The sequence below is a fragment of the Cololabis saira genome, chromosome 12 (genome assembly GCF_033807715.1).
Source record: "Cololabis saira isolate AMF1-May2022 chromosome 12, fColSai1.1, whole genome shotgun sequence".
In the NCBI taxonomy this organism is placed as follows: Eukaryota; Metazoa; Chordata; class Actinopteri; order Beloniformes; family Belonidae; genus Cololabis; species Cololabis saira.
Window position 1 is genome coordinate 20340965 of NC_084598.1, and position 27682 is coordinate 20368646.

Consider the following 27682-nt stretch of genomic DNA (forward strand, 5'->3'; position numbering starts at 1 on the left):
GTTGGATTTTACAGTACATTGCCAGGGAACAACGTTAGCTGCGCATCATCCAAACTCAGTCATCCAGCTGGCAGAGCATGGCCACCCCCCGCTCGATCCAGTGCCGTGGGTGCTTGCTGGTGGGCAATGTCATGGTGATGACGAAATTGGTGGAGTGGCCAGTGGTGGAGAGAGTGCCTTTCCTCTCGCTTGTCTTATAGAGAGGGCAAACATACCGTTCCTGAGATTGATCAGTGCTCTCCTTTTTAGCTGTTAGAGAAAAACAAAAAAATGAAAAAAAAAATGCACAAAGTCAAGACAACAATTAATGAAAACACAAAGAAAAAAAAGAGTCTTCTAAAAACATAGATGACATAAACTGCACTGACACGCAGATTTTAGATACTGACAATGACAGTGTGTAGAGTAACTTACTAGGTTTTATCCAGATGATGGGCATCAAGGCAAACAGGACTTTGGGGTGCTGCTCAGCCAGAACGCCGCTGAATATAAAAAGACCAACAAAAACATATAGTTTCTGCTTTCATATTGCCTTCTGTTGCATCATTACTATTAGATGTTAGAAATCGTGATTTTTAGGAAGAAAAGATTGTAAAAAAATACAATGTTTCCACTATGTCTCATGTGGAAATATGGTGGGGGATAAAACAGCACCAGAAAGAAATAATCCAGTGATGGGCCTCCATGAACATGTAGATGCAGGATGGTTTTGTGTTTTGATGTTGCTGTTGCCTCTGTTTCTGTTCTGATTATGTGTTTGATCTCTTTACATAACAGACACTGGACCTCTGTGCTGTGCCCGGATATTCCAAATTAGGTTAATATATTTTAATATATAAGTCTCCCAAACTAATAAAGGTAAGTGAGAGTCTTAGTATATTATTTTCAAATTGTGCTACATCTTTAAAAGAAACAAACTTGCCACCACTAATAAAGGGGTCATACACAGTAATAATGATAATAGAATAGATATTGTAGAATGGAACATCTGCATTTATTAAAAAATCATTATAGATATTAACAAGTAAGATTTTTTTTCTAGCTTACTTGCACAACTTCAACATTCTTTAGCATGACATTTAAGGAAAAACATTTAAAAACCCTATCGTATTTCTAGTCTTTTAAATGGAAAATGTCACATTTTATAAATATTGCTGCCTGTGTAGGTAGAGCCTCAAATACAAACTTAAGTGACCACAGCCTGAATAAATGTACTTCTCACATTTTCAGATGCAGCCTGTCCTCAAAATGAATACATGGTCTTGTTTGTAAAATACAGACTGGGATGTGCTCTGCATACAGAGATGATATAAATAGCAAGTCAAGAGCAGTAGAGAGACTACAGGTGAAACCTACTTCAGACCCTCTTCAGTTTGCATATCCCCCTTGTTGGAAGGAATAACATTGTCATCCACCTACTCCAACGTTGATGGCAGTGAGCACCGTTTTGTACTGTACCTATCATAACCATTCCAGCACTTCCACTCAGTATGAAACCGCACAGGATGGGTGTCAGTGTTGGTGTGTCAACTACCTCATGGACAACGGAGTGTGTGTCAGATGAACCAAAGTGAGGCTTAGCAGCTGTTTCTCATGTGATCAGTAACACAGGGGTGCTCAAAGGAGTATTCCTTGTGTCCTTTTGTGTGCGCAAAAATTTCCAGTACAGCATGAAATCATGTGACCTTCAGAAGATCTCTGATGTGTCTGTTCTCCATCTATTTTTTCAAATAGCCTCATTACTGCATCTACCTTTCTTTGTCCCATCGTGCTCCATCAAGAAACAATCCATTGATGTAAACACCGTCCTCAGGTGCTGTTTCTGTTTCATCAATAGGAAGCACCTGTAAGATTAAACACATCTGAGTTAATTCACCCTTACAGCTATTCAAACATTGCATTTTAATAGTGGTGTGTCTTTTCACACCTCAAAATCAAAGCTTAACAGGTCAATGGGAACATGGTATTTCCTGGCATAGTTCTGCATAGCTCCAGTGAGGAAGGCTTGTGTGAAGAAGAAGCCAGACAGCCAGAATATGTTGGGCTTTCCAGTTTCATACCAAACCTGGGCACACAAAGTGAGAATGAAATACAAGTGAACTGAGACACTCAACATGCATGTCCCACAATGGACTAACATTTTCCTACATTACATGTACATTTATATAGTTGTCTCACCTGTAAAAACTTGAGTCTTGCGAGGAAGTCATTAATGTAACTACCCAGGGGCTTGAGGCTTGGGTAAGAGCACTTGGCCCATTTCTCCGGGATCTTGCCCACTATCAAACTACCTGCTAGTGCCTCCAGGTCTGAATCCATCACCACCAAGCCCTTAATGGCTTTCAAAAGGTTCTGCAGACTCACACAAATTGTACTACACAATCTGAATGAAAAAAAACAGAAGACAATTAAAACAAAATGATAAGTGAGAATGGCTAAAAGGATGTCACTACTGTTTCTTCATACCTGTTGTAGCGCTCCATCTCTTGGACGAGAACTGTATTCATGCTTTCTTCATAGAGTACTGGGAACTTCAAAAGAACCACTCCTGTGTCAAAATTAGCTGGGAGCTGAAACAGCCAAATAAGTAAGGTATAAGTGTACAATTCAAAAGCACACACATAATCAAAAACTAGTCAACAGAAATGAAAACTTGTGTTTAGAAATACAACTGTAGTGCTGTCATTTGTAAAAAAAAAAATCTCAAAAAATTGGCTCTGTGAGGCTGCATTGACTTTAAAGTAAAAAAGGAAAAATGCACAAATCCTGATATTAAACAGGTAAAAGGTTTCTTGTATGAACTATCTGAAGGTTTTAACTTAAAAAGAAAAACTTAAAAAGATTAAATCTTTTCCACTAAACAAATAGTACATCTGAGGATAAAAGACATGTAATGACTTCTGCAGGGTTTATATCTGCTCTTTAATTGCAACCATTGTATAATTTGTCCCACTTACTTGACCTTCAGAGACTTTGAGTTTGTTTTTGCCCATTTTTCAACATTTTTTTTAATTTAGTCAGCTATTTCTGTTTTTCTTCAGTATTTTTAGCAACATACTTAAAATTTAAGAGAAGAATAGTTATATTTCAAAAGATAATAACGTTTGCTTTCACCCATAAGCTTATTATGTGATTATTTAGTACTTTATTCAGCATGTTAGTGAAAAAAACAAAATATTCAGCAAAATAAATGATGACCAGAATATACAGTAGCAGCTAAATGATCAGAACTCCCAAAATTGCAAATGTTCCAAAGAGGGATATGTTATTATGAACCCAATTTGATGACAGGCCATTCAATAGTTGTTGAGACACGTCACTTAAGAGTACAGATCAACTCCATATTGTAGATATTTATGTTTAGACCCACAATGTACCAGCTGTCTTACTCATTGCCAGAGCCATTTCATTAGTGCCTAAAAAACACTTAGGTTTAAATGTATTTTACCTTGGTAAGGACATCATTTGCTATGTCATACAGGGTGCTGTCACCCCCAGAGCTGGCCCCTCCCTTAGCTCCTCCACCCTGGGTGAGTAGCAGCGAATCAAACAGCAGTTTTGTTTGCTGCAAATCTTTAGAAATATCCACATTTTCATGCATCCCAAAGACCTCTGGATGCTGACTGGATGGAAGATTCTAAAACACAACATAATTGTCACTTGGTTTGAAATTTTGCAAATGGAAAATCTACATATTTTTCTTCTGGAAAGTTTGGTACCTGGATAAAGAGAATGTAGTCTTCATAGCTAGATTTAGGTGGGACAAAGTATTTGCCACTGGGTGAAAGAGGGTAGCGAAATGTTTCAATGATGTCCTTGTTGTAGAAATCAGCTAAAATTGTCATCAGGAGCCGCCTGTCCCAGTCATCTGTCACACGGCCACCGTAATTGCATTGCCCAGTCAGATATGTTATCGCATCCAAGGGCACCTCGTCGTACTCGTTTACAAATATCTAAAGAGAAAGGAAAGAAAGTTTATTTTAGATTTTGAGATGGTGGAAACTCCACACCTGAGATTTTGAATAAAAACCTGGAGCTGTCGGATGCTTATATGGAGGTCAGATTCATTGAAGCCATAAGGAATATTCCAGCCCAGCGGACCAAAGTTTTTTCTCTCCTGAATGAGAGCATGGAAGAAGCAGAGTCCATAGAGGAGTTTCTCCCAAATCTACAGAAGAATTCCGAGAGTTAGAGAATGTCTTCTGGGCGACAGACCACATGATTTAATGACACTGAATTTGACTCACCAGCTCCTTTTTGGGACAGTTATTGAAAAAGTTTGGATCAGAAATGGGATCCGTCACATAAGACTGTTGGAGATTGAGACGGAGTCCTGTGGGTTGCTCATTTATCATTTTCACACCGTTTTGCAAGATGCTCACTGGAAACTGATTAAAGAGATGCAACTTGATATCCAAAAATTCTTACATACATACATACATACATACATACATACATACATACATACATACATACATACATACATACATACATACATACATACATACATACATACATACATACATACATACATACATACATACATACATACATACATACATACATACATACATACATACATACATACTACATACATACATACATACATACATACATACATACATACATACATACATACATACATACATACATACATACATACATACATACATACATACATACATACATACATACATACATACATACATACATACATACATACATACATACATACATACATACATACATACATACATACATACATACATACATACATACAGTACATACAGTGCCTTGCGAAAGTATTTGGCCCCCTTGAACTTTGTGACCTTTTGCCACATTTCAGGCTTCAAACATAAAGATATAAAACTGCAATTTTTTGTGAAGAATCAACAACAAGTGGGACACAATCATGAAGTGGAACGAAATGTATTGGAAATTTCAAACTTTTTTAACAAATAAAAAACTGAAAAAGTGGGCGTGCAAAATTATTCAGCCCCTTTACTTTCAGTGCAGCAAACTCTGTCCAGAAGTTCAGTGAGGATCTCGGAATGATCCAGTGTTGACCTAAATGACTAATGATGATAAATGGAATCCACCTGTATGTAACCACGTCACCGTATAAATGCACCTGCACCATGATCGTCTCAGAGGTCCGTTTAAAGAGCAGAGAGCATCATGAAGAACAAGGAACACACCAGGCAGGTCCAAGATATTGTTGTGGAGAAGTTTAAAGCTGGATTTGGATATAAAAAGATCTCCCAAGCTTTTAAACATCCCAAGGAGCACTGTGCAAGCGATAATATTGAAATGGAAGGAGTATCAGACCACTGCAAATCTACCAAGACCTGGCTGTCCCTCTACACTTTCAGCTCATACAAGGAGAAGACTGATCAGAGATGCAGCCAAGAGGCCCATGATCACTCTGGATGAACTGCAGAGGTCAGAGGTCAGAGGTCACCTACAGCTGAGGTGGGAGACTCTGTCCATACGACAACAATCAGTCGTATACTGCACAATTCTGGCCTTTATGGAAGAGTGGCAAGAAGAAAGCCATTTCTTAAAGATATCCATATAAAGTGTCGTTTAAAGTTTGCCACAAGCCACCTGGGAGACACACCAAACATGTGGAAGAAGGTGCTCTGGTCAGATGAGACCAAAATCAAACTTTTTGGCAACAATGAAAGACGTTATGTTTGACGTAAAAGCAACACAGCTCATCACCCTCAACACACCATCCCCATCGTCAAACATGGTGGTGGCAGCATCATGGTTTGGGCCTGCTTTTCTTCAGCAGGGACAGGGAAGATGATTAAAATTGATGGGAAGATGGATGGAGCCAAATACAGGACCATTCTGGAAGAAAACCTGATGGAGTCTGCAAAAGACCTGAGACTGGGACGGAGATTTGTCTTCCAACAAGACAATGATCCAAAACATAAAGCAAAATCTACAATGGAATGGTTCACAAAAAAACATATCCAGGTGTTAGAATGGCCAAGTCAAAGTCCAGACCTGAATCCAATGGAGAATTTGTTGAAAGAACTGAAAACTGCTGTTCACAAACGCTCTCCATCCAACCTCACTGAGCTCGAGCTGTTTTGCAAGGAGGAATGGGCAAAAATTTCAGTCTCTCGATGTGCAAAACTGATAGAAACGCTACAAAGTATTTTATATATATATATATATATATACACACTATATATATATATATATATATATATATACTGTTGATGTTTTTAAAAAGAGGCTCAAGACCCATCTCTTTAATCAGGCTTTTAACTGACTCATTTAACTCTTTTAAATTTCTTATGCTCACCCTTATTTTTATTGGATCTTACTGCTCTGTTTTATATTTAGTTTATCCTTTTTTATCATATTTTATTTTTGTTTAATCTCATGTTTTATCTAAATATTTTAGTCGTTATTTATGGTCTTATTCTTTTAGTTTTTAATGTCTTGCTTTCTAGACATACTTTTAGGATTTTATGTTATGTTATACTCTTTTAAACTCCTTTAGTGTATTTTATCCTGCTTTCTTGTAGCTTTTAGCTCCAGTGTTTCCTCATGGGGAGCCTCCATGCTGGGGGTGACTCTGGCCTGCAGGGGTGTCGTCCTGGAGGTCGTTCTGGCCTGGATGGTTGTGGAGCTCTGTACCACGGCTTCACCGCTGTGGTGTGGACTCCTCTATCCGTCCGGGCCGGGATGGTCTCTGTGGGCCCCCCCCCTTGTAGCTGCGGGCTATGAGACCTCCTGGCGTGGACGGCTCCCTGTTACCGTTTCCTCACCTGGATCCTCTGTGCCTAGCCATGTCTGCACCGTGTGTCTGTGTGTGTGTCTGTGTGTATAAACCTAAGTCAATTGGAGTGTGCTTGTGTCTGCGGGGAGGGGGGAGGCCATTAATACGTTTTATGTTTATTTGTTTTATGTTAAGCACTTTGTGTTGCATTATTTGTATGAGAAGTGCTATATAAATAAAGTTTGATTTGATTTGATATACACTGTATATATATATACTGTATATATATTAACTTAAGGGGGCTGAATAATTTTGCACGCCCAATTTTTCAGTTTTTTATTTGTTAAAAAAGTTTGAAATATCCAATAAATTTCGTTGCACTTCATGATTGTGTCCCACTTGTCGTTGATTCTTCACAAAAAATTTTCTTCTTTATGTTTCAAGCCTGAAATGTGGCAAAAGGTCACAAAGTTCAAGGGGGCCAAATACTTTCGCAAGGCACTGTGTGTGTGTACATACATATATATATATATATATATATATATATATATATATATATATATATATATATATATATATATATATATATATATATATATATATATATATATATATATATATATATATATATACTGGAACTTGGCACTTGGCTCTATATATATACCGGTATATATATATATATATATATATATATATAAATACTGTATGAAACACATGCTGAATGAAATGCACAGTGTTTTACCTTGGATGAAGGATAACTTGTGAGCCAGAGGCGGAAGTCATGGTGGCATGTTGTGGGACTGAGGTCTTCGCAGATCTTCTCTAGGGTAGACATCCATGAAACAGCCAGGTGACAATTCTGCAAACACACCCACGTACCATTCTGCATAGCTGTGGATATCAATTTAGCAGCTATGGGCCCCTGGCCCTGACCCAGAGAGATAGACTGGAACTTGGCTCCATCCATTTTCTTGCCATTGGCAAACTTGAGCAAGTCTGTGGAAAAAATATCACTGTTTTCAATTATTTTTTTCAGGAGTGTCACTGATAATCGGTCACTGGTACTGAAGGACTTACTAGCCAATGGATCAGCCCCCGGAGAAAGCACAAACACGAGTGGGATGGTTGAGTTGGACTCCTGGTAGCTCTTACTCAAGTCAAAGGGAGGGGGCTGGACAAACTTCTTCCCCAGCCTGCCAGTCACAAACTTAGTCAAAGCTGGCACTATCTTATCGGGCCTGAGGCAGCGAACAATGATCATCTTTTGCAGGTCAGTTAGCTGTTCACACCATGGTTTGGGCAGAGAAACATTACATGGCTCTTTGTTGTCATAAAGAGGCTGGAAATCTCCTGGATTGTTGATGAAAGCCTCTCTGTAAAGTAAAGAAAAATTCAATCCACTGGTCAAAAGGAATTCCCTATGACAAAGAGAAAATATGGACTGAATAGATTTTGTTGACTGATTATTGCTTTTTACTTGATTCCTTGTAAGCCAGGTAGCTCACTGGCTCTGCAGATTTCATCCCAGCTCTTGTCGTGTAACCACGTTGGGTCTGGGTTAGCAATGGTATTCTGCAAGCCTACTCCCCCAGTCAGGAAGAACATGAACTCTGAGTATTCAATCTCCTTCTTTGCTCTGAGGAGATACATTAATATTTCATGAAAAAATACATCTAAAAGTCCACGTTACCTTTTTAAGGTGGGAACTTAGATACAAGTTAAAATAGATTGTAACTGTAACACTTACAAGAGCAAATTGCAGCAGAGAAGAAAGGAGAAGAGAAGTTTGTCCTTCTCAAAGAGAGAACGGCAGACGTTGCAGTACAGGTTGTAGGTGAAGTGATCGATTAATAAATTAAGCCTCCTCTCCAAAATCTTGGACTTGTTACTAATGAGTAAAATACAAAATACAGAAAATGAGTTTGTTCCATCAGAATTATTAATTAAAGCAGGATCTTCCACTAGCCAGTATCAAGTCCCACTTTAATTATGTTTATGATAGTGTGAAACATAATTAAATATCATTATCAATATTATGGCACAAAAATATTATTACATGTGTATTTATGTTTAAAGTTAAGCTATTAGGAAGGATTTAAATGAAACATGCATTATAACAGACATGCAGATTGTTTCTAAACCCATTTGCAGTTTGGTGAAATCAGCTGAGTAAATGTAACAATCCTCTTTGTCAAATGCATATATTCAGTGTGAAAAAGTGCAAAATAGAGAGACCAATATTACATGACCTTTAAACTGTTGGTTCAAACATAAAATCCTTATTTTGGTGCAGTGTAGAATACATTTCATGTATATTATTCACCTGTCTTGTATGGAGTTGATGTAGAGGTTGACAAACCAGCTGAGGGAGTACTGGTACATAGGATCTATGTTGGTCAGATCAGCAATGCTGAAGAACAGGATGGATGAGTGGTTTGCAACACGTCTGTAGCCCTCTCTGGACTCAGCTATCTTGATTTCTGTCTTCTCTGCAGTCTTGTAAATAGATCAAATGCACAAGGTTCGATTACCATATGTCAGAATCACCAAATTTGCAGTCGATATCTAAATTTAAGGCATAGTTGGCACCTGCTGTTTCTTGGTAATCTCATTGGACATGATCTTTGCCGAGTCTAGAATGTGAATGGCACTCTCATCCTCCAGGATATTTCCCTCAGAAGACTGCAGAGTTTTCAGGATCTTGTCTTCAGTTTCCTTTAGCTGCTTCTTATTCTCAGCTGATTGCAGGATTAGCATATTTCTCTCTTCTTCCAGTTCTGGCCTTTACAACAAATGAAGCAAAATAAAAGAGGATGGTTGTGTGAGCAAAGGCACAGGATTTCACATGCTTACCAAAGAAACAATTGTCTGCTACCTCTCCTTGGCAACTACAATCCCAAGCAGCTGGTCCTCCAAACCCTCTGGTGTGATCATGAAATTGAGCAGGGACACTTTGGTGGACAGTTCGGGTAGGTAATGTGGGTTCCTCAGCTTGGTGGTGATGTAGAAACGAAAATCAGCTGAGTATTCAATCACACTTTCACCAAGCCTGATGCTTTCGACACCACCTAGGTGGAAATGTAAAAGTTTGTAAAATGAAAAATGTCCGTTCATTTGAAAACAAACATCAGCTGATCCTATGGCAGCTCAGCACATTCGTTTTTGCAGCACCTTGTTTGAAGGTTTGTTTGAGCAGCAGTGGTTCTAGTGAAGGGTCCAGTTCTTCTCCAACATTTTCCAGCAGCAAAGGTGTTCCAAACTGAATGCAATTTTCCAACGTTCTCATGTAGTCCCCATCTGTTAACTTGATTACACTCAGGTTGTTATCTTTTTCTAAATTCTTCACCCACTTGTTGGCTTGACCCTGAGGGTCAATCATCAAAGGCCTATGAGAATGAAAAATGTGCGGATTAAAAGGGTAAATGTTTTTTTTCTACATTTAGGCAGAAAATATCTATTTTTGATATATGCTTCAGTGAAAGAGGAACATTTTCACCATTACACTGCAGAATTAGAGACGCACCATCTACGTGAATTAGTGACAATGACGCCATTTTCGACAGAGAAAGAGTCACTGGGAAGGCCTGCGATGTTCCAAGCTCGGATTTGAATGGGATCCCCCAGGGTTTTACTGAGAGAGAAGTTGTCTGATGATGGAATGTTCCTAGACTAGATATATTTATTGAGGTGAAAAGACAATTGACAAATACATTCTTAAAAATCTGCAACTTGAAAAAACGGGACAACAAAAGGAATGAGAGGGATGACTCTTACTTGGCAGAGTTTGGTCCATGACTTAGTGCAGTCCTGTCTGAAGCCAGTGGTGAAAGCCCCCAAGTAGGCGATGACACCGGCAGAAATAAGAACATCTCCAGTCAAATTGTCATATGTGTCTTGCAGGTCATCTGCTGCTTTTGACCATCTAAGGACAGATTTAAGTATGATATGCATTTAAATTTGCATATCCAGACCATAAACAAGAATAAGGTATTAAAGAGCCTAAATTTTATATGACCTGGTCTTCTCTCCACCCAGCCCACCAATGAGCTTTTCTGCCCTTTCCAACTTCCTTGCACACAAATCCACCTGGAACTCCAGCTGAGCCTTCTCATTTGTCTTCTCCTCAAATGTTTTATGAAGGGCAGCCAAGCGGTCCTCAACCACCTTTAACTCGGTTCTCTTCTCATCCAGCAAGGCCATAGTAGCAGCCAGAGACTCCTGTGCCTTGGCAAGATTAGCCTTTTTAGGAGCGACATCCTAAAACCAGAGAGAATTTTGTGATCAGAAATAAATTAAGAACATGCATTAAGGTATTGTCATCAAGATAAATCATATAAAAAAAGGCAGAGAAGATTCAAAATGACTGCACCTTTGCCACCCTATCATATGATTCCATTGCTTTAATCCACTTGCACAGGCCCTCTGCTGCAGAGGAGGCCTTCGCTACAATACTGGGGTCAAAGCCACGATTAGTCATGTATTCACTTCTGATTTTTTGCATCACAGGAACCTGCGATAGAGATAAGGATAAGTTGGTTGAAAATTTGTATTCTTTTCAAAATGAATGATGATAATTTTCCTAAAACTCACAGGAATATTATCTTTGTCATATTCTTTAAGATCTCGTAGAAAGTTCATGTCACTCAGTAGCTTCTTGCTTGGACCCCAGTAGTCAAAAATCTATGAAAGACAACACATTACAATATGACAATAATCTGTGAGAGAATGAGGTGTGGCAAACTAGCGTATATGTGAATGATATAAGTATAAGTATATGTGAATGAATTATATTTTGATGCTCGGTCCGACCTTTTTTCCAGAACCAGCTGGGTCGGCTATCTTATCTGGCTTGACCTCCTTCATTACACAAACAGCTGACATCACTAGCTTCACCCCTGAAGGTGGATTTTTCATTGACTTCACAATAGTGATATCAGTGGGCTGAAATAAAAATAAATAAAATATATAAATAAAAATACAGCTTCACTTATGTAATGTCCGAACAACAGTCATCCCAATGTGAACATTTCTTCCAGTAATGTTTACTTTCAATGTGTCCAAAGCTGAGAGAGCAGCCTCGAGAGCAGGGATGGCTTTAGCTAGGTCACTCTCGCACTCATTCTTCAGAGCTTGAGACTCATCGGCTTTAATAGTTGCTGCTTCTTCATCAACACGTACAACTTTACTCTTGGCTTCTACCTCAACGGATTCCACCTCAATCACCTTTAAAAAAAATGATCATATAGTTTAAAAAAATACATTTAGCATAATCTATATGAACTGAAATGCATGAAGACATGCAGGTGGAAATAAGATGAGATGAATTCACCTTCATTATTTCAGTGTTCTCTATCTTTGCTTGTTCCAGTTTAGGCTGTAGATCTACTAGTTCTTTTTTCATCTCAGCAACCTATAAAACACAGTGTTAGAATAACTTAAAGCACAGCTAAACATTTGAAAGACTATAAACCCCAGAAAAGGTAAAAACAAATCTGGTTAGAATAATACTTTCCTGAGATTCAGCAAAGGCCAGTTTATCCAGTCCACTCGTGTACCTCTGCTTCGCTTTCATGACTGTGTCTCTTTTCTCAGTTAGTAGCAGACGAAAAGTAGCAATAAGCTCCAGGTATGATTTTGGAGTCACATAATTATGGCGTCCCAGCTCAGCAAGGAATCTGCAATGAATACAGTAATGCATCCAAGTGCTTGAGCACTTATTTATTTCACTCTTGAATATAAAAGTTGGTGACAACCATGTCATACTTCTGAGATAGCTGTTTGGCAGATGTGTGGAATGTTTTGCAGACAGGTATGATCTCCTGTCTATCATTTTCACTAATTTCCAGTGACTTCAGGAAGGAGTTGGCTACTCGCTCCAGTGCTTCTTCTGGCCATGGCTGTCAGGGTGCAGGGAGGAACAAGATACACATACCATCATATCGATAGCTAATTCTCAACAACTGACACATATAAATATGTGGAAATTGTTTTTAGGAAATCTGCATTCACAAAAAGTACCTGATACCAGTCAATGGTGCAGCAGTTAACAAGAGAGGGAAACTGGCGCAGGCGAAGTCGAAAAACATTTCCTATAGGACTAAAGGCCACAACTACGTGTAGGTTCTCTTTACAGCGCGAAACGAAGAAGGCAAACAGAGTCAAAGTGCTCAGCTCCAAATTCTTATCACCACCTTGGGCAATGGGACGTATTGTCTAGGAAAAAAGAGAGATGAATAAAAAATTGTTTTAAATATAAACTAAAAGAGCCAAGAAATACATGATTGTGTATGTATTTATGGATTTATTCACAATTTACCTCGATAATTTCCTGTTTCTCATCTACAGCAAACAGATTGGGCACCTCTCCTGTGTTCAAAAGACTGTCCACGTCTTCCAGAAAGCTTTCATCTTTGATCTGAGTATCAGTTATCAAGAACACTGTCTTCTGTCCTTTAACCCCAGCATTTTTCAACAGCATCTGATATTTCAGGATGATCAGACAGAATACTGTGACTAATTACAGAATGTAAGAAATGTTTATAAAAAGTGTAACATATTGTATATCATTATATGTTATAATTAGTTTTTCACATTATATAAGCTGAAAATAAAATAGAGCTATGAAAATGAAACAGATTAAAATGATACAGGAGTCTTTCTTAAACTATAAAGCTAACCTTGAGGTCGTCTCTCCACTCAGTCATGCCATAGCTCTTGGAGATCTCAGGCTGGAACATGGTCATCTGGGCCATTGATGTGGCAAGGCGGGTGATGGACTGGCGTCCGCTGCCTCCCACCCCAACCAGCAGGGCATTGCCTCCGGGTTGCTTTAATACACGGCTAATACGGGACAGGTGCTCCAGGACATAACTATATAATGCAGATTTGTCTCTCAGTTAATCAAGTTAGATGCAAAGTTTTATATTATTATTATGGAATTATCTGTGTACACACACACACACACACACACACACATATATATATACTGTATATATATATATATATATATATATATATATATATATATATATATATATATATATATATATATATATATATATATATATATATATATATATATATATATATATATATATGTGTGTGTATACCTATAGTTCAGAATTATAAATGCTGCAACCAAAACCGTTTACCGAAATATGACAAGATTCATGTGGTTCTTGTGCATCTGGTTGTATTCTTCAAGACTCAACTCCACCACCTCTGCAAGGCTTTCCATGGAAGGCACCTCAGCATACAAGCGCTCATCCCCTTGCAGCTCAGGATTCATGTAGTCACCAAACAGAAGATTTTGCATGTCTTCCTCAGCTAGCTAAAGGGGAAGAATAGGATCAACACAGATTAATGTCCCAATTTCCCAAAGATTTTCTCTTGATGTATGATATGTCTAAAGTTAGTTAAGTAAGTTAAAATTATTTGCATCCAGAATCTCAAGAACATGAGTCAGGGAAGCTCTTTCTTTCCGGATCCATTGCTTATATATCAACAGTACAGAATGTGACAGTAAATACATGTGAATTAAATCTTGGCTTACTTTATTGCCTTGTTTCAGATGATCAAAGACCTGGTCAAAGGGCTCTTTGAAGTGATCTTTTAAAATGCCATTCATCAGTTTGTAGAGCCATGTTCTATCTTTGTCATCCACCAGACGGTCATAGTAGACACGGAAAACCTCATGTACAAACAGCCGTATCACGGTACGTTTGTTCTCCACAGACTCCTTCTTCAGCAACAAGCAGCCTTGGATGACACGTGAGAAGTCCCTTAGGTTGAAAGTGTAGTGAGATTTGGCTGGAGTTGGGAGCAGGTTCTCCATGGCTTTCTTGTACACCTTTGAGAAAAAATCATGATCAAATAAATAATAAATAAATAAAAAATAAACAGTGTAAAACTCTCAGGTAGGCCCACTGTTGTTGTTTTATTAAAGTGACCATCTGTATTCATTACTCATTCTCATTGATATACAATATATGTTTGATATACCAACAGGAAACACAGTGATAATATTAGAGACTAATCCACCAGGTCCAGCTCTGCTGTGTCCCCAGAATCAGAACCAGACATGGAGAAGCAGAATTCAGCTTTTATGCTCCATAGATGTGGAACAAATGCTGCCTTTAAATTAATTATTAAACCCTTCTGAATTGAAATGTAAACAATGTTTGAGAACTACACTGTTACTCTAGCTTAAGTCTAACTTTTCTTTATTATGCCTTTGCACCTTGAACTGCCTTGTTGCTGAATGTACTATACAAATAAACTTACCTTGCCTTTTATTGGAATCTTAAAGAGACTTTAAAATAAATATGGAAACAACAATATACTTTAACTTTGACAACAAAACATAAGACTGCGATGCTTAAGGATAATATTCATTATTCATCAATATACAAAATAACATGTACAAAACATATATGTTGCCTATTCGTAGACCTACTATAATATGTGATTTAAATAAACTCACTTCCATCATAGCTGTCACGATCTGCTTGCCAGTAGTGAAGATTTCTGGTGGGAAGGTATTGTTTTTCAGATAGAAGTCAACAATATTGGAGAAAATGTGAACCATGGTTTCATCGCTAAAGGGATTTATGCTAAAAATGTTCAAATGCCGCAGGAAGCGAGAAGTTACAGCATTCCTTCCACCACCAGGGGGGCCCATTGCTGAGATAAGCTGAATGTCCACGAGACTGATCTTGGAGGTATCCTTCAGGTCATACCTGTCATGACAGAACACAGTGCTTTAATGCAGTGAGTGCAGTTTTGTTAATTCATTTATTAGATTTCTTTTGTTTTAAACTCTAATTATCCTCTTTAAGTACATGCTTTACCAGTTTCCATGATCTATGTACTGTCGAAGGAGCTCCACAGGAGGCTGTGCCCCAAAGATTTCTAGAGCAGGCATGTTCAAGTCATCTACAAAGATGACACACTTTTTTCCCCTGGGAGGCCCAAACACCCCTTTCCTTCTCTTATCTAATCGAGACATGATCATGTTCTGGAACGTGATAAAAACAAAAAAAAAAGGATATTAAATATTAGCTTAAATTGCACAGTGTATTATTTCTATTCTATCTATGCATCAACATATTTTTGTGGAGCCGTGAAGCACACAAAAAAAACTACAATGATATTGTTTACCTAAATTTAACTAAATACTGACCTGAGTTTGGTTAGCACTAGTGCGGGCTGAGAAGTTGATGAAAAAGGGTAGGTAGCAGTCTTTGTCCAGGTTGTTCAACAGTTTCTCCTTCACGTACAGTGACTTCCCAGTGCCAGTAGGGCCAACAAACATGAGAGGACTGAGCAGTAGAGCAAAACAAACAGTGGGAACAATTAATAAATGCATGTGAAATACTATAAACACAAAAGCTGCAATAGCACATCAGTTAGATGGATGTTATTAAAGCATTGGAGAATACTAACACTCCATGGCTGATGCAGAGATCCATTAAGAAGGTGTAGCGAACCGTGTCTATAGTAGGAACGATGATCTCTTGCACTTTCGTGTTTTTGTCTCCCAGGATGACATTCTTAATGGCTTCATTCCAATTAATCCATTTGCCTCTTCCTTTAAACTGTGGAAGAGATCACAGCATGATTTACTGATTAAACAACTGTAACATTTTTAACAGTGACGTAGTTATACAATACCTCATAAAAGTAGTCATACACCAGGCCTTTTTCATCCATTGGACATTCCCATTTCCCCACTGCTTCGGGGGTTGGATGTTCCGATGTCTCCCCTGAAAGTATCACTCTGAAGAACTCACTAAACTTCTCTCTGCTATCGGTGTCACAGCTACCACCTACAGACCACACAAGGGAGAAGGCAAAAGCTGCCTGCAAGCAAGAGGAAAAGAGGTACCATGTGATTTTACTGGATTAAAACACACATTAAACCCAAATTGTTAATTAAATAAAGTTAAAATAGTAATCAAAATTATACTAGATTTTGTCCTGTTACCATAATCCAAGTGCGAACATTCTTTCCCTCAGGACCAGTCCGCAGAGGTTCGGTGAGGAGCATTTCAAACAGTCGACACAAGGACACAACAGTGTTACTGTTACTAGTGGAAACAACTTCCTGTAAAGAAGAAAAAAAAAGATTATGATGAATATTTCCATAATAAACCAATAAACATCACAAATCAGAAAAAAGCTGGAACAGTATGGAAAAAGAAATATGAAAAAACACAAAAACAGAAAGTATCTTTGGTCCATAGTGCCTGCAATGAGCTAAAAGTAGTTTTATTTCTTTTCAATAATGTCTCAAATACTCATAATTAACAATTGTATGATATTTATGCATGAATTTAGCTGCAACCTGTGTTCCCTTACTCTGCAGTGTTTGCGTAGTATGTTGAGGGCAGGTGGGATGAGCCACTGGAAGAGCTCAAGCAAGAGGGAGGAGTTCTCTTGGCTCTGCAGAAGATCAGGAAGAGTGTTCATCCAGGAGATCACCAAAGGCATCCAGCCCAGCTGAGAAGGTTCCATATAGATCATGCCACATCGACTAACTGTGGCAGGCTATAATGAGGGAAAATTGATACCAAAGAAATAAATTAGTTATATTATCTCAATGAAGCTCCAAAGAAAAGTTTCCCACATGTTATCAAGCACCATCAAAAGTTATTGACGTTTTATTCATTGTTCTTTTTGTAAATAAAGACGACGGTTATACATACAATACATTTGAAGACATTTCCCTTCATAGATTAAAAAGTATTTTTGATCTGAAATTAAATGAATTGAACATCCCACTCACAGAAGCTTGTGATAGGTCCATTGCTTCAAATATCAGACTCATCTGACTAGACATTTGAATGATCTCACCGCTCATCAGGCACAACTATGGATAAAGCAAGAATATGTAGTTGTGAAAAACAAAGGAGCACAGAGATCAAACATTTTCGGCAGATATGTTTGCTAACCTTTTTGTTGTCATCCAGTACAGTGTTCATACTTTCAATCCAAAGTGTATCTATGGGGCCATCAAATACCACCCACTTGCGGTGTGGTGTGTCAGCCGAGGCAAATTCACGAAATGTGTTGGCCACAATCCCGTCTGTCCACTAATCAAAAGGGAAAGCAAATAAATGAAAAGAATGATATGAAAAACAAAAAATGAGTTATCCCATGTCTATATTAACACTTTACAGCTCTTGTATATTTATCTGCAGTGCAGATGATCTTATGCACAGACTTACCTCATGTGAAACTAGGTCAAACTGTCCAAAGAGCTGTCCCATGGTAATTGACTTTGGATTTAATGTCCTGAAGATGACCTTCTCTTCTGCACCGTACCCTTTCTCATTCATAAGAGTGAGAATATCAGCTAGAACATGCAGCACTTTGGTCTTTCCAGCAAATGGCTCTCCCACCAGCATGAACCTGAAAAGGGGGAACTTGATGTAATACTGTTTTTAACATAAACCCTTGTGTAAGCAAAATTGGGAATATAGCAAGGAGAATAGAAACTAAAACACAACATACCCATGTCTAACTATCATCATCTCATAAGTTTGGATTATCTTTTGTATAAAGACCTGTGTTGGCTGGGCATTGTGATTTTTACAGCACTCCTCAGTAGCCTCTAAGAACAGCTGACACAATTAAAAAACACAACAACACATTTTTTAAAATGCATTTAAATACAAGATGAGTAAAAGCTATAGTATTTTTTTTAAATTAAGACAAACAAATGAGCAAACGTATTCAAATATCACACCTTGTAGTCAGGCTCAGGAAGGGAGGAGCCAGGAAATAAATCACTGGTTATCCCATTAAATAACGGAATATCGTGGGAAAGAAACTTGGGCTCATTAACATCCTTTATGGATCTCAAGAGCTATGTAACAACACAAGAAAAAAGTAAAAATCACAAATAGGAAATATACTATTGTATAACAAAGTAACTGACTCCAGCACGATTACCAGAATATCCTCATTCTCATTAGGATACTTCAGCTTGAGGTTTCCTGCAGCCACAAGAACTGCCTTCACAGCCCTCATCCCATAATCATAATGGAACTGAGATGAGAGCTGCTCGGAACAGAGCCTGTAGGTCATCACAATTTTCACCGAGAGTGGTTTGGCATTCAGGAAGCCATATGAATACAGAGAGATCTCTGCAATCAGTGCATAGTTAGGAACCATCATGGCCACTGTACGGAACAGCACCTGCACAGAGAATATGTAACATTACAATTGAGTGTTTTTCAGTTCGTCACAAAGGGTAAGTTAAAAATTGGAACATTAATGTGTATGAGTTAGGAAGCTGCTTGATAATTTAGCTACTGATAAAAAAAATAGCCAAAATATTCATGAAAAATACTGTAAAAGTTTTATTTTAAAATACCTTGAGGTTGTCTGGGAGTTCAGAGCGTCCTGCATAACCAGGGTTCATTGTTATGGACACAAAGCAGTTAGGATTAAGCTTGAGCATGGTCCCTTCAAAGTCAAAGTACTCCAGCTTCTGCTCGACGGCTCTTTGGATGCACAGAACTTGCTGGGCCACTACAGACAGTACTTCAAGTTCAATACGGTTGAATTCATCAAAGCATGCCCACGCTCCAGATGAAGCCAGACCTTTAAAGAACTGTGATAATTCACAATGAAATACACAAAAGCATAGTATTTATTTGCACATTTAAATATAACATTGAAAGTAAAAGTATACATTTTAAATTCCAAGTGATCTCTACCTTCCCCATTGCAAGATAATCCAATCCATCTGAGCAGTTAAAGACTACACACTGGACAGCAAGTGCTTTGGCTAAATCTTTAGTGGTTTCAGTCTTTCCTGTACCAGCTGGACCCTCAGGTGCACCACCCAAGTTCAGGTAGAAAGCACCAATCTAAAACAGAGAGAGAACTTGTGTGAATGTAAAAAGTATTTACGTTCATGTTGACATAGACACGTTTTTAGAATATTATATGTATTTTCTCTTATTTATTTTTGTTTTACCAGGGTTCGATAGCATCTGTCAGTTAGAGGAGTGATGACCAGACGTGGAGAGTTCCCCAGGTACTCATAGGCATACTTAACGTCATAGTTGATGATGCAAACACGAACATTGTCGTTGCTCCAGTAGTAACGAAGCTGAGCTAGCCACTGAAAGTCATTTTCATTTGATACACCTATCAAAAAATATAGCATCTTGTAAATATTTGGGCGTTGTGCCTGGGTGCTCTGTGACACTTATTTCGTACCTTTCTCAATAAGTTCCATGACTACATCCCGGGCGTGGACATCAATCGTGACGAGTGCTCCCAGAGTAATTCGCGTTTGTTTGGAAAGTTTTCCTCTCACCAGCTCTACAATGTCACTCAGCTGATTTTGCAGTTGTGTATAGTAGTTCCTTAAACCCTACAGAAAACAAAGATCTACTTAGTATTCATAGTCTTTTTTTCTTTTTTCTTCCCTAAGGTCATATTGTTATGCTGTCATCCTTATCAAAAAAAGAAAAATCAGGCAATTAGGCAAGAGTGAGAAACATTATCAGTTTGTATTTCACAATAACATTTTAGAACCAGTTACTTTTAATATGCCGTAATTCAAGGTTTTGTGACTATACTAACCTTTGATTTTAACAACAAACGATAAAATTAATATTTTATATTGGGAAAGATTGGGAAACAGTTATACATTTCTCCAAATAGTTCCACTGCAAAAATTTAAAAAAGGAACAAATAATCCTATAATTAAAGTCATAAATACCTACATCAGCCCCTGCTCTAATGGCCTCATGAACCTCCAATGTCCAAAAAATCTGTGACGTGCAGAGCACCACCTGTCCGGGCCACTCCTGGACCCACTGTTTCCGTACAGTCTCACTGTAAGCCTGTCCAGAAACCCAAATAAAATAAACCTTATATAGTATAAAGTCCATTTGTAATACTTACACAAATAGTTGGCATTAGACTATTTATATATTCATAATTTAAGGTTTACAAAATAGTGATCTTACCACCCTAGACTGGGCTACTACATCTCTGACACTGCGAAGCATCACATCCTCCACCTGAACCAGCCACTTCTCTACAGCTCCCTTAGCTTCAGATGTGGAGACGCACTGGATTAGCTCAACACGCTCCCCTTCACTGCTGTACATGGCCTGATAAAAAACATTATGAGGTTAATATAAGCGAATCACACATGGTATGTAGGAAAAACCATATGAGTGGTTGCCTTGCCTGGATATCAAGATTGGGTAGAAAGTGCAGTTTGGAAATACCCTCAAAGCACTTCTTCAGATGAGACTGAACACGCAGTGGGTCCTTGGTCTCAGACAGAATCTCAAGCATTTCATCATTGGATAAAAAGAAAAACCTAGCAATAGATTAGTAACACATACAGTATTAAGATATTTGGTAAAAATAAAGAGCTGGACCAAAAAGAAAAAAAAACCTATTGTAATCTATGTTTACCTTGGAAAAAAGAGACGCTTCTTCTCCAGGTAAGCATTCAAACCTTTCATAATGCAGTCGAGGAGGCTGTTGGAATCTCGCAGTTTCTCTAGCATATTAGGAAGTGAGGTTGCTGGAAGAACCTTTGATTAGAAATAATTAAGTAACTAAAACAGGACAGCATATTTCCCAGATTTATCTTTTTTCACTTTTATTTTATTACCATGGGGTCTTTGACACAGTGCCTCATGATCTCTTTCCAGTTTCTATCAACAGTTTGGAAAAGCTTTCCTTCTTCTGGAATCTGCTGCATAATGTCCTGAGATGAAAAGATGGGCTCAAGGTAGAGCCACTGCGCTTGCATTTTCAACCACTCATCAATGGTCTCCTGGATGCGAAGAAGGCGCTCCTCCCATTTCTCAGATCACAGAATAAATAATATGGGGAAATGTTTAACACAGAAAATTACTCCTTACTGCAAAAACTACCAGGATTTATTCATTATGAAAGCTAAAAAAAATCTAAATATATTAAACCCTTAGAAAAATATAACATACCTTAATTTCCTTTTCAAAAGGTTTGATGAATGGTGAGCCCCTCATTGTCTGAGTCTTCACAATCTGGTCATCTAACATCGTCTGAATATCATCCAAGGCAGTCAAGATGGACACGCCAGCATCCCTCCAAGGTTGATGGTGGAAAGAAATACCATCCCAAATATGCATCATGTTCTGCATAGCCTTCTCCATAGAAAACTCCTGCAATAAAAAAGGTGAAGATACACTACATTCAGCATATACAGTAGTTGCAACCTGTAGAAACAAACAGAACATTCCAGGAGTTCTCACCTTACTGGCAGCTGCACTGACAGTCTCAAACTCCTCTAGGTATGGGACCAGGTTTAGCTTGAGAACTTTTGTCAGAGTTGTTCCAGGGTTGGGGGTGAGGTCATAATCCGCTATGTTTGACATTTGTTCCCAGTGACGAGCTCTGATACCTGGGTTACACAAGATGGAAACTATAGGGATATAGTCCTGTTGAGACAAATATATTACACTTAATGGCTGAGTCACAGCAAACAACATTTCAGACTTCATTTATTAACTGCTTTGAAACAGCAATAGCAGAAAATACCTTGAACTTTTTAATTTGTTCCACTACAGAAGAACACAGCAAAACTGTGGGGCTTTCCTGCACGGTCGGTTCCTCCTCTTTACCAGATTTATGTCTAGACATCCCAGAAATCATCTCCCTCTCTTGTTTAGCCTTATTTTGCTTCCGTTGGAAAAACTTTAGCATCTTGAAGATCTCTCTGTAGGACTCATCCACTTGAACCTCCATGCTTTCCCCATCTAGTTTCAAGAAGGAACCATGCATCCATCTATGCACAAATAGGATGAAAGATTATTGAGTACATTTATAAAATAGAAAAAAAAATACTATGTGTAAATTCAATAAAATTAAGTCTGGCCTTTCTTCCATGCGCTGCCACTTCAGGATAAATCCAAACAGCTTTTGGTACGGTTCAATATCCTCTTTCATGACCTCAACTTCTGGGTAACACGTGAGCTCCAACTCGTAGAAGCTCTCTTCCTTATTGATAACAACAATTGTCTCTTCAGCCTCCTGTAGACGTTTCTGAACTGCTCCAACATCGTTTACACCCTGTGGAAAAGGTGAAAACATAACAACAAAAATTAAGTTTAAATGAAAAAGAACAGATTCACATTCATCTGCTCAGGATATTTAAATGGAGGAAAAGCACATTTTATTGATCACTACTCACTTTGCACTGACACTAACTGAGGAAAATACTATTCAATTTGAAGCTGGAATCAGCCAGTTAGTTTAAATTAAGTCTAAAATAAGTGAAGAATGCTGCCCTGAACTCTATATCTTATTAATCTGAGGAGATGGAGGCACTTCTTTGGCAGGTGCAGGGATTTTTGGAGACCTTCAAATGCTGGCATATAGATTTTGACACTGAGAGTACAGATATATGTAAAACCTGCTTATATCACTCAAGGAAACGAAAAACTGATTAAGCGCTCATGAAATTGTACCTGCTGCATCATATCCAACTCAGAGTACTCTGGGAACGCGTCTATATTGCGTCTCAACCTTTCAAGCTCTAACATTACTCTTTTCCTTTTGGCAAACAGCTCTTTCTGTTCTTTCTCCTTGGCCATCAGCAGCACCTGGGAAATCAGACAGCTGTTTAGAATCACATCTGTAATAAACTAAATAAATAATTTGATGTTTGAGGCGGACAAAGAAGCTCTACCTCATCGTTATGCTGAAATGCACCAAGGATGTTTTTTGGCCAGTTAAAAACAGTCGAGTTAAGCTTCAAATCCTCTGGCTCAAAGGTGTAGAAATCCAACAGGTAGGTAAGTCTGTAGCATGCTTTCTGTAAGAGCGTGTTGCAATTACTGAGATATGTTTGATTTGATGTAGTTCTCTTCATTCAAACCACAACAGGAAGAACCATTCATATGGTTATTCACCTTTATTTTTTCTTCAAGTGCTGCAATACCCTTTGTCTTGGTAAAAGTAATGTACTCTTCCATCTGAGCAATGTCTTCTGTATTCTCTGGAACTTCCAAAGCTTTCTGTCTGATGGTTTCAAACTCAGAGCATATCCTTTGTAAAGACAACAAAATACAGAGCTATAACACAAGCAAAAACAGTCACACAGATGTATGCTAAAACCAAAAGGACAGATGTGTTGAAGACTATCACAGGAAATGACCTACAGTAGATTTTGCTCACGGTGTATGGTGGCCACTTTCTCTAGTAATAGTTTAGCAAAGGTTTCAGCTTTGTTTGCCAGCCCTTGTTTCAGCTCTTCACAATCCAGATGGACCATTGTGAAGTTGACTTTTGGTGGGAGGCTCAAGATCTCTCTTGACAGCATAAAAAACTCATCCACTTGCTACAAAGGGGAGCAACAGTACACATCAACAATATAAAGGTAAAACAAGTATTGATCATATCTAAATTTAATGAAGTTCAGTGATTCCTTACCTTAGTGTACTCATCAAGAGAGTGATCCTCTTCTATAAATGCATCTACACGAGTCTGTGCAGTTCCATTGACGAGCCATTCATAGTTGGTGACTACAATATAAACCACAAGTCAGCAATGAACTTCACTGGTGTCATTGGAGTAATAACAGGAAATGACCAGATTACAGCTCATCACCATAGCTTTTTAAATGTTTGTCAGGTTCCTCTAGGTATTTGTAGACAGTGTTGTTCACAGTGTCATGAGCCCAAGCAAGAACCTGATCAGCCACCTTTGCGTCCACAAACGAGCATGAGGTTTGTCTCAACAAAGACGAGACCGTCTGCACTTTCTGTGAATGAAAGCCATGAATGTCAATACAGGCTCAATAGAATCAGAATCAGAATACTTTATTTATCCCCAACAGAAATTATATTTATAACAGTGCTCCATTCAACCAACATCAAAAATGACCATAAAGTGAGGAACCTCACCTGAAAAGTATTTGTTATGGTGTTAAGGATCTCCAAAAGAGTAGCATCCAGTTCTTGGAAGGAGGGGTACATTTCCATCTTTTCATCGTCAAAAGCCAAAACTATTCGGAAGATTGGTAAGCAGTGGAGACTGCACGGCTCAAATACACTGACAAACTTTTCTGTATTTGCCTGAAGGACTGATTTCAACTATGAATTAAAGGAAGGATAATAATTATGATTCTAAAAGTGAAATTATGAAACATACATGCATATAACATGACATCACTAATACATTAAATGAAGAGAAATACAACTTAAATGAGCAAACAAGTAACTAACTAACTAGCTAATAGCTACATATTAACATGCTGCTCAGTTAGTTACCGGTATGCATAAATCTCATTACATAAAAGTGCCCAATTTCATGGTATGACTGCATACAATTACAATAAAGGCTATTCTATTATTTACAATGTTTCTTAACAAATGAATGAGTCAGCAGCAATAAAGGCACAACCCATGGCAGTTTTCAGTCTGGACCTGTGTTTTTTTTATATATGTACATCTCAAATAATCAACTTGCTAAGAGTATGATAAAGGACAATTACACATTATCAATAAAACTATTTGATTTCATTTTCATAAAAAGTATAATAATATATGGAATTCTTTGACAAATCTGTACTGAGTTATTGCACTTGTTATATGAAAAATGTATTGAGCATAATCTTACTTGGTTGGAAATGAGGGTGGATGCACAATTGTAAAAGGAATCAATTTTCTCCTCTTTAACTCCCTTGAGTATGTCTTTATTTGCCAGCATGTGGACAATTTTGGTAAACCAGATACCCATGATTTGTTCTTCCTTCCTCTTACAATCCTCAGCTACTTTGTTCTGTAGGACTTTACAGTCCACAGGTCCTGAAGCTCTATACCAAACAAAGTAATAAATTAAATAGGGAAATAGAATAGGAAAACATAACTCATGAAGAGATCGCTTTGGCATGTCACTTCACTTTTATGAAAACTTTCCTTACCTGCATCCTGAAAGATCAGTGAGGACCAGTGAAGAAAATGTTGTGTAGCCAATATCCAGAAGAGATTGCATAACAGGATGCAGAATGTGCAAATTTGCTTCTATCTTCTTTCGGCTCTTCATAAAGCTATCATGCCGTGGCTGGGAGAAATCAGGAATTCTGCCAAAAAATCCCAACAAATATTACAAATTGGCATAAAAAACATCAAGCAGTATTTAGTTATGGTGCATATATGCATATTCCACTCACTTTTGTTGGGTTGCCATTTGTTTTTCTGAGCTCTCTTCTTCCACATAAGGATTCTCTAACACTCGACCCACTAAAGGAATGAATAGGAAAATAAATGAATGGTTTACTTCAAGTTTTCAGGGACTATACAAAAAACTAAATGTGCCACTATGCTGTGGTTGTTTTTTTGTTGATGATGTTGTTGATGATTTAGATGTTGAGCCTCTTTTTCATACAATTGACCAGGTATCAAACTTTATCAAATATTTTAACTGCATGGGAATGAATCAAGATTTTTACAGCTCTCTTCATTGCAGACAGTTTCATAGGGTGGATTCATCCCCTTTACCTGACTCAATCCCTTTCCTCTAATGAGTGTGCAGTTGTAGTTACACATTTATGCTGCAAATCTAAGCAGTTGAGTGAATTACATATTACATATTTTCACTTCTCCAGGACTACTGCGTTTTGTCTTAGTTTATGATTTGGTAGCCACCTTACACATCCAAATATATACTTTCATAACATGCCCCTTTAATTCTGATGACTAAATGTTTCCATGTTAACATAACCCAAATAATTGGTAATACCTGTGTGTTTGACAATCACATTGTGAAACTCCTTGCTGACTTCCATGCAGAGCTCTTGTATCAGTTTTTTTTTCTCAGGGCTCTCCCTCAGTTTAGGTTGAACTCTGGATACAACCGAGTCCAACCACTGTTGCTGGATTGGTTCGAAGGGTCTTTTCTCCACACAGGTCTTTAAGAAGCAGTAGTTCATCTGTAAAAAGTGCAATATAAAATCAAAAAAGGTGTGACAACCTGTGTTATTGGTGTTTTCCTTCTTAAAGTAGGCTATAAGTAGTAGTCCTATCAAGTAAATATACCATTTGTTTCCGCTCCTCACTGAGCATCTGTAAGTAAAGCAAATGTTGAAAGATTCATCATGTTTTGCAATGTTTCTACCATAAAATAATATTTGTTCTTGAAACGCATGCAAAGATAGATGAATATGCCATACAGAAGGTGGAAGCTCTGGTTCTGGTGAAAGACTGCGGACATCTCCCCTCTCTTTATTGAGTCTCATATTTTCCATTGCTCTGGACACCCTGTAATAATTAATTCAATAAAGTTGAAAAAAAGAAGAAAGAAAGTCCTGGTGAGCAAATGAATAACTTCCAAAGCATTATTATCACTGAAAAACAGGATCTAATGCCATAAACGAAGGAAAAGCATACAATGTCATTTCGTATTGGCTTTGTTGCTTTTTTCTTCTCGTGTGTCTCATAATCTCCTTGTGCGCCGTTAGCGTCTCAGCCAACTCCTTCTTGGCCGCGATGAGGTGATTTTCAACATCAGCAATCTGAACTGCCCCTCCAATTGGGGGCAGGACTTGAAGCTTTGGTAAACCCTCCATCAAAGCTCAGGTAGTTTGGTCCTCCATGCCGAAAAGTCACTAGGGAATAAATACAACAAGTACTGGTATGTAAAGTAACAGCTGATGTAAGTTGTGCTCATTCAAGGCCAGCCTCTAGTTAACCTACCTGAAACTAATTACGGAGTGACTATTTGCACCAGGGAACAAATAACAACCCCCCACTAGCTGAGCTACTCTCACCCTGTTGACATATGAAAACAAATGCATTGCATGTGCAACAACGCATAGATTTATATAAAGGCACCAACGTGTCTGCAACGGAAGGCGCTTTTTCACTTGCCCATGCGCATGCGCACCACTCTAAAATTGGAACCATGCCAGGCAAACGT

At 38.1% G+C, this 27682-nt stretch overlaps 1 protein-coding gene across 1 annotated transcript; it reads right to left on the reverse strand.

Moving 5' to 3' along the window:
* Positions 1-45: 45 nt before the first annotated feature.
* dnah12 (dynein, axonemal, heavy chain 12) lies at positions 46-27332 on the reverse strand. The gene is made up of 73 exons (XM_061734847.1): positions 27154-27332; positions 26937-27024; positions 26803-26829; positions 26507-26696; positions 25938-26007; positions 25689-25847; positions 25385-25580; positions 24670-24858; positions 24374-24527; positions 24197-24288; positions 23926-24104; positions 23677-23812; positions 23454-23579; positions 23233-23367; positions 22641-22834; positions 22304-22550; positions 22018-22203; positions 21727-21927; positions 21393-21587; positions 21191-21312; positions 20957-21092; positions 20731-20877; positions 20485-20604; positions 19973-20129; positions 19728-19900; positions 19465-19617; positions 19119-19358; positions 18695-18940; positions 18489-18608; positions 18254-18363; positions 17968-18151; positions 17692-17832; positions 17526-17609; positions 17099-17287; positions 16725-16844; positions 16412-16600; positions 16184-16335; positions 15921-16059; positions 15589-15755; positions 15222-15477; positions 14292-14588; positions 13891-14069; positions 13417-13609; positions 13056-13217; positions 12758-12952; positions 12503-12636; positions 12228-12414; positions 12069-12149; positions 11786-11962; positions 11549-11680; positions 11330-11419; positions 11109-11249; positions 10755-10996; positions 10514-10661; positions 10263-10408; positions 9911-10125; positions 9615-9807; positions 9329-9521; positions 9063-9235; positions 8487-8627; positions 8217-8375; positions 7817-8112; positions 7482-7735; positions 4248-4388; positions 4031-4168; positions 3720-3953; positions 3449-3637; positions 2467-2570; positions 2179-2383; positions 1928-2065; positions 1753-1844; positions 415-482; positions 46-249 (listed from the first exon to the last, which is right to left on the reverse strand). The coding sequence occupies exons 1-73, from the start codon at positions 27330-27332 to the stop codon at positions 56-58; spliced, it is 11919 nt and encodes a 3972-aa protein (XP_061590831.1). The 3' UTR covers positions 46-55.
* Between the last annotated feature and the right edge of the window lie 350 nt (positions 27333-27682).

Excerpts from the sequence above, each read along its gene's own strand:
- dnah12 (XM_061734847.1), bottom strand. The coding sequence starts at position 27,332 with ATGGAGGGTTTACCAAAGCTTCAAGTCCTGCCCCCAATTGGAGGGGCA. Across the intron at positions 21,588-21,726 it reads CTTTTGAAAAGGAAATTAAG|AAATGGGAGGAGCGCCTTCT; the intron begins GTATGTTATATT and ends CTGTGATCTGAG. Across the intron at positions 11,681-11,785 it reads CAGCTTTGGACACATTGAAA|CCCACTGATATCACTATTGT; the intron begins GTAAACATTACT and ends TTTTTATTTCAG.